Consider the following 13,214-nt stretch of genomic DNA (forward strand, 5'->3'; position numbering starts at 1 on the left):
TAGGACTCCTTTTGTATATGGGCACAGGACTTTGATTAAAGGTCTTCAGAGTCCAGCCAACACCAGCAAAACTTGCTTTATCAGTAATCTCTCTGCACTGACTCAGTGTTTTTTAAAATGACGGATTTTAAAATCATATATAACTACATTGCATTAGTCCCAAATACATTTTAGAGTTGCTAGTCAAGCATCTAAAGCCGAGATGAGCAGAAACCATTGACTGCTTTAAAAATCAGGGCTGAAATCATTAGTTTACTGCACTTTTCATGTATATTTAATTTGTTTTTGATGTCCGTTTTCTTAAATTTGAATGAGTTGACTGCCTTTCATGACTTCAACACAATAAGCTTCTGTTTCTTAATTTCCCATAAGGTTCATGGGATTACTGTGTGAATAGAACCATAAAAGTAAACTCAGATTTTATTTTTGACAAAAATGGTGTATTTGACAAATCCTATTGGATTTAGCCCATAACTCATTTCCAGTTAAGATAAAATAAAATTAAGCAATGAGCACTCGCCAGTTAGGAAGATAGCCTTTTTAAAATGTTTATTAAAAAAAATAGAAAACTTACATAAAAAAAATAATACATTGAAATGCAAGTTGTGTACAGGTTACAGCCCATCCTTCATACTCGGATCTGGGGGTTTGGTGTGACGCGGTGTGATAATAACCCAGACGTTTTAAAAAGCAGCAATGAAAAACAGAGGAATAATGTCATGTTGGGTTTGGTACATAGGAGGCACGTTCAAACTTCTGGTACAAGTCCTTCAATGGATGTTGTGGCGCTACTAAAACTTCCTTAAATGGGAGCTCTGGCCTTCTAGTGAAGAGATGTGTAAACTCTGAAAAAAATATATATATTAAGACCTACAATTGTTGCGCAGATTGGTTTACTAGGTTTAAAAAAAAAAAAAAAAATAGAAAAAAAAAAAAAAAAGGAATCTATATGATGCCAATACAGCCATTTACTGACTGCAGTAGTAGTCTGCTCACTGAGCCGGCACCTAGAGGTGGCATAAATAAAAGCTGTGTTGCCCTGGCAGTGCTTACTGAAAACAAACACAGAAAGCTCTGGCTCTACACAGGAAGAACAAGGAAAAAAAAAAAATAGATTTGGTCAGTTAAGAAGGCAGTTAACCTGCTGCTTTAACAGAATCAGAGCATTTATATAAGGCAGAAAACAAGCACTTTGCTGGTATAAAATAGCACCAACTATTTCTGAAATGTCACAGGACGTACCGATGGCTGAAGATGGTTTTTAGCTCTGCTAAATAGAACTCTGGCAACATAGTGATATGTTCAAAATGGAAAGAAAAAAAAAAAAAGCTGGTTGTGGGTATGGTTTTTTTTGGACAGGCGGTTGGCAAAATTCAAGTGATCAGGTGAAAAAATTCAAGTGGAGAAAAAAAAAAAAAAAAACATTTGAGACAAGGGTTTATGGCACATTTCTAATGTTATACCATACTGCCTCCTGCTGGAAAATATCTCACACAGTCTTGCTTTATCTAGGCCCTTGACTCAATCTATTGCACACATCAATAACGGCTTAAAAAATAAACTAAAATGTGAAATAAATTAAATAAAACCCAGTAAATATTGCACACCGTTGCAACAAAACAAAAGAAAAAAATAAGGCGCCAAAGTCTGCAGCTTACAACAAAATGGTATTAATGAGGGGGGTGGGGTGGGGGTTGGTTGGATTTTAAAAACCTGATGGCTCTAAAAAGGAGGGGGTGGAAAAAAAAATATGTAAGTTTATGACCAACTCTCAAACACACAGACAAAAAGAGTACATTCAGACCAGTCCTCACAGTGTAAGCACTCGAGACAATATCCGTTTTGTGCCGTCACATCAAAAACATTGTCAGCGTTGCGCTGCATAGGTAGAAGGAAATCGTAGTGCTTCGCTTTAGTCCAGAGTGCAGTTTGTAGAAGATACGCCGAGCTTTCAAGAGCTCTTAAGAATTGGAGCTAAAGAGGGGAAACACATTCAGAAGACAGAAGCCTAATGATAAAAAAAAAAAAAAAGAAGAGGCTCCTTGAGAATCAAAAAAGTTCAAGAAGTGTCAGGCTTGATGAACCACAACAGTACTATGGCACATGATGTTCAAGTTGCATGGATACTACCTACTTAAAAAGCACTGTAGTCTGGAGAGGGCGGCGCTGAGGCGAGCCCGGTCTGGTGGTCACCAATTCAGCAGCTGCGTTTATGCTGGTGGGAGGAGCGCTGACCTCAGACTGATGGAACAACATGAGCACGGGTAAGACCTTCGGAGTTCTTTGCATGGTCCTAGCAAGCAATGGGAAGCACTTTCTAGCAACTCGTGAATTGTAGAACAAGTGCAGATGCGCTTTAAAAAAAAAAAAAAAGACCCCTCCAGCAACAGAATGTGTGCTACCACTGGCTTCTTTCATTGGCTCTGATTCAGAGCTGGACCCACGTCCTTCTTCCTGCGTCGCCACGTGTTGCGGTTGTACTGGTGCTGGTTTCTGAAACATGACCCCGTGTTGTGGGCCGGGTGAACCAGCCTGTGCTGCAGACCGAAGTTGCCCGGAGGGGGATTATGGCACTGGTAGCCGCCGGCCTGGTTGTGCTTGGAGCCAAAGTTGTGCGGCTCCAGGGAGCCTTGGGAGTAGGACCTCTGGGCGTAGGGGTGGCGCAGCAGCCCTCCTACCTGAGAGTGGTGGAGGTGGGCGAGGAGAGGGCTTGTGGGCTTAGTCTGCTGGGGGAATTGCGTGGCTTGGGTGGTGTGACGGTGCACGATGCCGAGGGCGGGAGGGTTCTCGTGGTAGAACTGGCAGTCGGAAGGAGGGATGGTGAGGCTTTCTGGGAGAGAGATCTGAACATGGAGGGTGGGCAAAAATAAAATAAATAACAGGATCAGAACTCAACCAGGACCGTAGGGGCATTTTAAGTGCATTTTGTCTGTGAACCGACCTGATGCGTTGTGTGGATGAAGCTCGCCGGATGTGTGGCCCCGAGGTCAGCAGCCATCTGGATCACCGAATGGATCGAAGCCAAGGTGAGAGGGTGGAGCTGGATAGAACCGTGGCTGCTTTTTGGAGAGTCAGACTCCTAATGACAGAGGGAATAACAGCTCTGAGGCTCGTTGAAGGTGACGCAGTGCAGAGCATCTACAAGTGCTTCGCAAATGGATAACCAAGAAGCCAATTTACACAGCAAAAAACTCATGCATATTCCACGCAGTGTTTATTTTGAGGATTACGGCTTAGAGCTAATGAAAGCTTAAAATCAGGATACTATTAAAACCTATAAAAAAGCCAAACTGATGACATGAAAGTCTGGGATCTGCTAAAATAGTCACTGCAAATGAAGCTGACCAATCAGGGCGCTGTACCCAAGCACACCAATGGAAAGTTGAGTGAAGGTAACAGGTAACAGGGATAACAGAAGCCTTTGAAGGATTGTGGCGTTCCAAAGTTTGAGGGGAATTCTCAAGGCGTGGACCGCGGGGGGAGTCGGTGCTTCAAGACCTACCACACACAGACGTGCCCAAGACATGGCCTGCAACTTTTACAGTCCACGTTAAGCCACTTCTAAATATCCTTCCTGGGGCTAAGGAGAAAACGGACCTGACTGCAGCTCAGTGTCCAAAGTCCACTAAAACTTAAACGAGTGGAGAACGTACAGAAGCAAATTTGCTTCAAGGTCTAGTGGGATAATTCCCCATTCTGTGATGACTGGGGGGATCTGGAGCTGAGCGGATGTCTACCCGGAAAATTTAGACCTCTCCTTGCTTCCTTCTGCCAACTAGATTTATGCAGATGCTGGTTTCATTTTCCAGAAACGTACCGATAACTGGTACAATAACCATGGCATCACTGTCTTCGATTAGCCATCATAGTCACGTGACCCAAACCCCACAGATAATGGAATATAACTGAGAGGTTTAGAAACGTGTTACCAAACGTGCTACCAAAAACTTCAGACACTGAAACCAACAAGCAAGCGGGGTCTCCTTAACTCCTCAGCAGTGGCCTCCATGCCTCGCCACATTGCTGCAGTTACTCATGCAAAAGGAGCCCTGACTAAGCATCCCAGAAAATACCCTACAGTACATAGACTGTTTTCAGTAGGCTGACATAATAATAATAATAATAATAATAATAATAATAATAATAATAATAATAATAATAATAATAATAATAATAATAATAATAATAATAATAATAAAACTTTATTAATCTCACAATGGAGAAATTCACTTCTGCATCTTAACCCATCCCCTTGGGGAGCAGTGGGCTGCCACTGTGCGGCGCCTGGGGAGCAATCAGGGGTTAAGGGTCACATTTGAGCTTTAATAACCCGCCGTCTTGAGAATTAACTTAAAACTTTACTTTCTAATGAGATGAAAAATTATTTTGGGTTTTCATTAGCTGTAAGCCCCAATCGTCAACATTTGCAATAAATTCCTAATAAATATTTAATTTTCTGAAATGAATTAGTAAAAATTAATGAGCTCAGCTTCTACATTCTAATTTACGACAAAGTAAAAGTGGTGGTAATCTGACATTTCTTCAAATTAAATAAAAAATAAATAAATACTTTGGCCTTACAATGTCGCTTCCGGAGGAGGAGGAAGAAGAAAGTGAGCATGCTGAGGAAGACGATGAATGGTGCTGAGGGCTGGGAGGAAACACTGGAGAATGTGAAGGAGAGTCTGAGCTGGAGGGAGAGGGGGAATCCCTTTGATCCTCGATCAGCATCATTCTGCCGAGCTCCTGCTCACAGCTCTCCACATCTAAGAACAGAACCCCTCAGTTAAGAGAGATCTGCTACTACTTGACAACTTGTGCAGCACAACCAAAGTGTCCCCATATAATGCCGACATTAAATCAGCCAAATACTGAACGTAAATGCAGTGCAAGAGCAGAACGGTCTTACCGTTGTTTTCCAGCGTGGCGCACTGCTTGGCTCTCCACTTGTTGATTACCCATTCCCTGTAGGCCAGCACCTCTGGGGTGACTTTCACGATTCGACCTAAAGTGCTGCAACGACCCCAGGAATTTAAAAAAAGGTGGATTACTGCCACAAAATCTACACCGTGTAGCCACTTTGCTATTCTTTTATAAAGTGAGCAAAAAAAATAAAAAATACAACAACCCAACAACAACTAACCAACCTGTCGTAGTCTTTGTTGGGATATGCGCACAGATGAGATACGCCGTGGCTCAAAACCATATAAGCGAAATCAAAGACCTGCTTGACTTGCAGGACTCCGTAGGAACTCCTGCCCACGTCGTTCCCTGTGAGGATCAGAATACAGAGGACACACCTGATCAGCCACACAACTTCAGCCTAAACAGACAGATTTAAGGGGACTTAAAGCTTTTCCAGTTTTTTCTCGATAAGCACTTTCCAACTAAAGGAATTCCAATAAGTTCAATTAAAAAAGGAACAATAAGAAATCAATGGCTGAAATGGTCAAAACCACAATGTCCAGAAATAAATTTGCCATTTTGACCTTTTTGTAACCGGATAATGTCGCTAGTGATTACCAGACCTAACTAAGTCTGACCTGGCTGTACAGGATCTTCTATGCAGAGCATGGATGGCCGGTTGCCATGGCCCATGGCCTTCAGCATATCTTCCTTGGAGAGGTAAGCTCCCTCGCTCCTCACTCGGATGCCCGTTTTCATGTAGTTGAATTCCCGACCGTAGAGCCCAAAGAACTCAATCAGCAGGATGCCCAGGTTAATGTTGGTGCGCCGCGTGTCAATTCGAGGGTGTAACTGGTGAGGAGGACAGAAACAAGGACCGTTGAAAACAGAAAAATAATAAGAAATCATCCGACCTCAGGTGCTAAAGAATTCATGCAGATTTTGCTGTCCTACGGACCGAGTGCGATTCAGGAAACCAAATGTTTTTGTGAAATGTCTAAAAAAAAAAAAAAAAAACACTTTTAAACAATGGCAGGCCACGACGAGGGGCAAACATTACGGCGCCTATGCTTTTCACACACTCTGCACTAAAGTGGGCCACATAAACGTGGAGCTACATAATGATGGCACCACTGTGCAGACTCAACAAGAGTCTGTTGCCTTGTCTGAAGATTGTTCAAAAAGGCTTACATTTCTGCAGAAATGTCTTTCAAAGTAATCCAAAGAATTGAATATCAGAATTATTTTTTTTTATCCTCTCTGCACACCTAGTTATCCGTTGCAGATTGGACCCGTTTTGGGGATGAGCCAAACCACGCAGTGATGGATGAACCCCAGGGCCGACTGAAAGATGGCAGTTTAGATGAGGACAAGCAACTCCTGTTGGAGGTTTTGCTTCTTCAATTGCCGCGGGAAGTACGATCTCTACCGGACCGTCTTCCAAACTACCTGCCAGGTAGACACCACGGCTCCCGGTGTTGTTTCTAGGAACTGGAAGTGATCCGCAGCAGATGCAGCGTTGTTTGGATGGTGAAGGGAGGCGGTGGGGAGTGTTCTCCAGAAGTCCATCGCCATCTCCATAATCTTGAACGGGTTAAGCTACAGGTGGGTCTGACAACACCAATGGACTTGCTTTTATTATATTAAATAGTCTTGTGTGACATTAGAGGACTTTTAGGCTTAAACACTAAAGTTTCGGAGGGAAAACGGACACCAGCCTTAGGGAAGACTAGGTCCAGTTGCAGTACTGTAATGTTGAGAAACCGTGGGTGTTGGTTGTGTAGAACTTTTCAAAGGTAAGAAAATTAATGGTTCTCCAATTTTTGCGCCACTGCAACGAAGGTTTGCAGCTGCCATTTGACTTTAGCTCAGTATTCTGACACAATGACACATTGTGAGAGGACTAACTGGGGCCGTGGTGTGCAAACATTTTGGCAGACTGTTGTGAACTTTAACCCTTATGAGTAAAAGGGGACAGATGCTGCAGAAAAGTGACTTTTAGCTTCGTCGATTCGGTGCTCCTATGTTTCTCTGCAGAACCGCTGCGTGGCTCGTTAACAACATACTCGTAGGTAATATAAATGTGCTGCCACCCCTCCTTCCACATCAGGACAACAACGCTGGTCAGAATCAGAGCAGCAATTAGACCTAGGAGGGTAGTGTTTAAAATGTATTTATTTTTATATTTTTTTTAGATAAGGTTTGTCACAAGAAGCCATTTGCTACTGTGGCCATTTACAGGCAAAATGGGATCCTAACAAAGCATTTATTTTTTTAAATCACTGGATGGGCCATAACTCTCCAAACAAGATAACATCTTCATCCTTTCTTACTAAACCTCACTGGACAAATAGCCAATTAAAAATACTATCATGTGACATTTTAACAGGAAACTGCCATCACCATCGTCTTCTAGGGTGGTCATTGTCCTATATGCAAGTTTATTAGCAACTTTCAGCAGTGTGATCAGCTGCCTCCTGCTCGTTTTCTTTCACCTTTTTTAATATACATATTCAGACATTTTGCTTAACAGTTTATATTTGGGAGCCTGACATAGTATCTCACAATGAATCAGCACGTTTTGTAACTATGAATTCTGTGCACATGTGTATCTGCACCTGCAAGAAGCTGATAGCCATTAGTATAAGGCTATATGAGCTGATGCCTCCAGTAAAGACTTCATTTAGATCCCTCTGCAAAAGAAACTGCTTCAGAACGAAGATCAGGGGCGGAAGAACGGTGTATTTCTACAAAAATCATAGAGGAAACAAAAAAAAGGGTAAAAAGTTACAAATATCGAACAGATTTATATTGGCCCCATCAAAAAATATGAAGTACCTGGAACTGACCTTAAGGTAGCTTTTGATGAACTGTGCTGCTTTCACTGCATACTCCACATTAAAGCTGATGTCCACTTTCACCTTGGTCTCATGATCAGTGAGTTTAATAATTGGAACCTGAGATCAGAGGTCATGCATGATATAAATGTGTTTCTTTTTCTGAAGTTTTAAACTCGCAGGTCAAAAAGGTTAAAAAAAAACAAAAAACGTTTTCATGACCTACCGTAGCTTTGTCAAGGACTTTGATGGGATAATTGCCGGCCACGTTGTGTTTTTTCAGGGCTTGCTCGAGATCCTGCAGTGGTGGATGGTCCCACTTCCCAGACACCACAAGATCAATGTCACTGAGAACATAAGAACACACATCACCAACATTACCTTCAGTTTTGTGTCTGTACTATTAACACACAGACGTTATTTTTGCTTCTATATAGCGGAAAACTCCCGCTCTTCTCCGTGTTAACATTTCCCCTCACTGATCAGACTGTGGTTGAGTCAGACGGCACATCTACTTGGACAAACTGCAAGTCCTCTACCCTAAAGATCGCTATGATCAGTACTATAAAAGACATTTAAATATGGTCTGGAGTCACAGGGACAAGCGGGAGGGGAACGGAGAACCAGAAGGCTTCAGTGTTTTAGGTGGTTATTGAAAATATTGTTTCACTTTAGGGAAATATTAAAAACACACAAAAAAGGAGGCACATTCCTAAATGTACAGCCACATCAACAACAAAATACCTTGTAGGAAGATATAGCCCTGTGCTGAAGCTGCCGAAGATTTCCACCTGCAAAGAGATGGAACAGCACAAACCTTATTTAAAGCATTCAATCATTTTTAGTATTCCAAACCGAGCTGCCAAAACCTATTCTGTTCCTGCAAAGTTGTTTAGGCAGTAGGAAATGGTATTACTCTTTTGGTATAATATTCCAGTCTTTGACCCAATCCATGTCTGAGGTGTAAAATAAAACTAGTGTTGTAACGAAATCTAACGCTTAGAACTCCAGCTATTGCTAATAAAAGCATAAATTAGTGGCAGAGGCTCTCAAACTTCATTCGTTGGTGGACAAATGAGGGTTAGGAGACCCTCTCTTTTTTTTTCCCCCCAACTACAGCTCAAAAGGCTAAATGAACCCAATTCACTTAATTTAAAAATCGGCAAAGAGAGTAATCACAACTTGCACAGAAATTTGGCACAATCTTTGCTGTGCCAAATCCCGGGCTGTATCGCCGGATGGCCTTGAGGATGTGACCGGGATTCAAAACCGGGTCCCCTGTTGTTTTAAAGACGCAGACTTAGCCCGCTACACTAATCCGCAACGTAAACTAGCTGAATTTATTTAAAGTACAGCATTAAGCTTCTCAAAACCATTGACTACATGCGATTTGCAAAGTTTGACTTGTGCAAAGCTACCCGACACAAACCCTTGGTATTGCTCCAGAAACTCAAGGCACCTTGCATTAAAAATGTAAGACGCCTGATTCCCAATTTCAGATAACAATAAAACGACAAAATGATTGATTAATGTTATGACCGGACAGCAACTTTAGTTGTTTTTTTTTTTATGGGAGGGTTTTGCGCATACTATGAATATATGGAAGGGAATATGGAGCCAAGCCACTTGTTTAAGATCTGAACAGCATTCCTTTTAGAGGGAATTAACTTGTGAATTGTGTAAAGCTGTTCAATGTATCAGATCTGGCCCTAAAAATGAAATCAAAGCATTATTTTTTCGAAGGGATGTCCACATTGGGGCACCTGATAATTATGGGCGATGTTTCAATTATTGCTGTCTTGTACTGGGGAGGGGGGAGCTACGGTGCCCACTCCTGTCCCACTCACCCGGGCTGTGGGCCACAATTCCTTGATGACACTTTCTATTCTGTTCACCACATCCCTTCTCATGGCCTCCTCCTCAGGTCTTGGTGACATGAAGCTGAAGAAATCCATTATTTCCTCATGTAAACTAAAAAAAAAAAAAAAAAGATCAAAAAGGAAGTTAAACAGATCACATGCTCATGTGTGGAAAAAAAAAAGACAGCGTGTCCCATATTCTTCAAACATGGCACCGTGATGATGTCCTCTTACCCATTAACGCCCGGGCTGTAGCGCCTGGTTTTCCACAGGCTGTAGGAAGAGTCCACGGAGTGGCCATTGAAGCCGCAGTGGAGGAGCGGGTTGAAGCCGTGGAAAGTGTTGGCCCGGTTCAGCTGCCTCCTGCGGCCGGTCTGGTGTGATTGATAGTGGTGCTGCTTGCTCCCTTGCAGGTTTTTCATGCCGGTGGGGGTGTGGCCGCCGGGCTGTTGCATGCTGCGACAGTGTTGCTGGAGCGCGTGAGGGGGCTGTCTGAGGCTGTTCTCGTTCACCTTCCGCTCGCCGTAGTGCGAGAGCTGCTCGGCCTCGTCCGCCGCGCTCAGGCTGTCAATCTGAAGCGCGGAGCCGTGGGGAGAGGAGCTGTCGGCCTCCGAGTCCAGCGAGGAAGAGGACGGCGACAGCGAGCCCTTCCTCCGGACACTTCCCGTCGCAGCAACGCCGCCGCCGCCGTCCGCCCGCGGCTGTTTCCCAAACACGGTCCCGGGTGTCGGCGCCGCACGCCTCTCGCCGTAAGAGTCCAAGTTGGCATTCTGCACCGCAAAGTTGCGCTGGTGGTGAGGCTGGTTGTCCAGGCCGGGGTTGGCTCCGAACGCGCGCGAGGTCTCCCACATCTGCGTCCACGGGGAACCGGCCAGTCCCTTCTGCTCCGGTTGCATCCAAACGGTCCGGGGATCCATTGGGACGCGAGTTTGCCGAGGATCTGATTCCCACCGCAGAGGCGAACGAGCGGTGCGAGCAACTTTGCAATTTGACACTTTCACCCACCGGGACACGAAAAAACCACGCGGTGGCGACTCACAAGGTTTCTATGGAGAGCTTCATTTCTGGAGGCTGGTTTGGTTCGTCAAGCGGCTCGGCGAAACTCCTCTCCCCTTAAAGGCAGCCAATATGGCGCAACCACGGTTCACCAACAGCTCTCATCTGTGAGGGATTTAAAATCTCTGAACACACCCCCTCGCCGCTGAAGGAAGCGTCAAGTTAGGCACATGTAACCGGAAACACCCGAAATTGGGTTAATGCGGAGCAAACTTCGATGATATTCATGGTTCAACGTGGATGCCGATGAACTGCGAAACGAAATAAATCACGTCGCTTTTTACAAAACTAAGATAATGCAAAAATAGTACGCTTAAGAAATGGTCTTATAATGGAGTAAGGTCCCCCTTTTTAAGTTCCACAATTTAATACTTAATGCAGTTCAAAATAAATATACTGCTTTTCACAAAATTAACCGTGGCAAGGAACAAACTGAATGTCTTTTTCTTTGAGAGTAAGGTCACGTTTAAAACAACTCGTTGGGTTTTATTTTGGCGGTCAAAACCGGAAACAAATGCCTGTATCGTACAACTAGAAAAAGTGTGCTCTGTTAACATAGACCTATGAACGATAGATGCGGGTTTGTGGCAAGCGTTGCCAGATTGGTCGGGTTTCCGCCTAATTGAGCTTCTTCTGAACATGTTTGACTGGAAAAAAAATTGCTCTGGGTGGATTGCTGAAGTTTGGGCTGCTTTTCACAACTGTTAGCGGGTTGTTAATGTATTCATAGGGAAAGATTATCAAAAATAATCGTATTTGTGTGGGAGAAAAGTAAAAAATTTAAGAATTCCAATAAAATGTTGCATCATTTCACGCATAGCATAAGGTCATTTTGAACGTTGAGATCAATGAATCAGGGGTTGCCATTGGTTAATCAAGTGTCGCTGCATAAATGATACTGGTTAATGTCAATTGTAAACAAATGAGGTTAAGAGTTCAACTGAGCTAGTGAGGTGTGGTGACCTCAAGGCCCTTACTGTTAAGCTTTAACTTGCTTTACAAACTTTACAGAACTAGGGGAAATCTGAAAACGTATACAAAAAGAAATTGGAGGCTGATCTAGAACTAAAATCCTGAATTGCCCGTGTCTCAGGATATGACTTATTCTAATGCAGAGATCCGAGTGACACTTCATAGATTGAAATAAATTGTTTTGATATACAACAGAGAGGTTGGATCTTTTTTCAGTGCAATGTCTGTGACTGACTTGTTGCAGACTCTTTTTGAGCTGATCAACTTAACATTGTTTAATGGCTGTGTATACAAGAGAAATGTTAGCTTGATCTACGCTGTGTGTGAGTGCAAGAGCCCACCTAATATTTTTAGTAATTTGGGTTGCATACTTCTTTAGTTTTCATGCAATTGGGTGTTCATGGCATGTTATTTATTCTACGTGTAATAGTTTTACATTCTCAGCCATGGGTTTCAAGAGTGGTTGAGAGTTGGGTGGATTTTTATTGATGTGGGCAAACTTTACATGGTTTGGAAACTGTCAGCCAGAACTGGCAACCCTGGTTTGTGGCCCAGTTAGTAGTGTACAGAATGTCCAGCCTGTTTAAGTGTCCTCCCCCTTTATCAAATTTCAATCATACCAATAAATGAGTCATACCAAGCACCTTTTCCCCCCAAAGTTGGTAAAGATTTCCTGATTTTGTCATCACAAGTCATCATACGACAGTACAATACCTTTTCAGAATTGTGTTTAGTACTCTTATCTGTACAGCTGGTTTACTGCGACGCCAGAGTGCACTTTTGGTTTAAACAAGATGTGAATTTAACATTTTACAAACACAAATAAAGGTGTACACAACTGTGCCACAAACCACACCCCACTGGGAGTAAGTGTCCCACTGATCTTCAATTCACAGAATTTCATCTCCCAAGGGAGGTTAGGACTTGGTCTTGGGGAGTCCTGAAGCAGCTGACGGGTATCAAGCAGCAAGGACTGCAACTTCTTCGGTTGTGGAAGCTAAAACTCGGGGATTAGAGGAACTATCAGAGCTACCATTGGCCAAATTGTGACATCTTCTGAATCTGTATTTGCATTAAACCACCATCTTAGTAGTTAAAATCACTGTGCGCTAGTAGACACACTGTTAAAGCCGCAGTGGGTAACTTTAGTATAAATGTATTTTTTACATATTTGTTAAAACTGTCACTATGTCCTGAGACTGAAATATGAGATAGATAATCTGTGAAGAAAAGAAAAAAAAAAGAATGAAGCTTCTCTAACTACTCCCTGTGGTCCTACAGCTGTTTGTAGAAATACCCCGCTCCCGGTCAGAAACAACCAATCAGAGCAAGAAGGAACGTCTGGCTCTGATTGGTTGCTAGTAATGTCAACCTTTCTTGTGTATGACATGCTCCCATCCCCTTCCACTGCAGTGTAACCATCATTCAAGTTCGAGATTGTTGGTGGGCTGCGGCAGTGTGGAGAAATGCTGGAGAAACAACTTGCTTTACAAGAAAACTGCCAATTTCTGGAGTGGCTACTGCTCAGAAAACAGACAGGAAAACATTGGAGCAGGGCCTGCCGTGGAGGGCCTCCCTTCACGGC

At 43.2% G+C, this 13,214-nt stretch overlaps 1 protein-coding gene across 1 annotated transcript; it reads right to left on the reverse strand.

The window, feature by feature from the left end:
* Window positions 1-1,745: 1,745 nt before the first annotated feature.
* On the reverse strand, window positions 1,746-10,765 carry LOC105927738 (terminal nucleotidyltransferase 4A). The gene is made up of 12 exons (XM_021317545.2): window positions 9,836-10,765; window positions 9,590-9,713; window positions 8,487-8,533; window positions 7,969-8,089; window positions 7,755-7,862; window positions 7,524-7,652; window positions 5,544-5,757; window positions 5,148-5,271; window positions 4,910-5,013; window positions 4,582-4,766; window positions 2,942-3,079; window positions 1,746-2,843 (listed from the first exon to the last, which is right to left on the reverse strand). The coding sequence occupies exons 1-12, from the start codon at window positions 10,516-10,518 to the stop codon at window positions 2,415-2,417; spliced, it is 2,406 nt and encodes an 801-aa protein (XP_021173220.2). The 5' UTR covers window positions 10,519-10,765; the 3' UTR covers window positions 1,746-2,414.
* Window positions 10,766-13,214: the final 2,449 nt, after the last annotated feature.

Source organism: Fundulus heteroclitus, chromosome 3, assembly GCF_011125445.2.
Source record: "Fundulus heteroclitus isolate FHET01 chromosome 3, MU-UCD_Fhet_4.1, whole genome shotgun sequence".
NCBI classification, from domain to species: Eukaryota; Metazoa; Chordata; class Actinopteri; order Cyprinodontiformes; family Fundulidae; genus Fundulus; species Fundulus heteroclitus.

Coding starts and splice junctions, on each gene's coding strand:
- LOC105927738 (XM_021317545.2), bottom strand. CDS start 10,518: ATGGATCCCCGGACCGTTTGGATGCAACCGGAGCAGAAGGGACTGGCC. Junction 7,863..7,968: donor AAGTCCTTGACAAAGCTACG/GTAGGTCATGAA, acceptor CTCTGATCTCAG/GTTCCAATTATTAAACTCAC. Junction 5,758..7,523: donor TGGCTATCAGCTTCTTGCAG/GTGCAGATACAC, acceptor CCTCCTCACCAG/TTACACCCTCGAATTGACAC.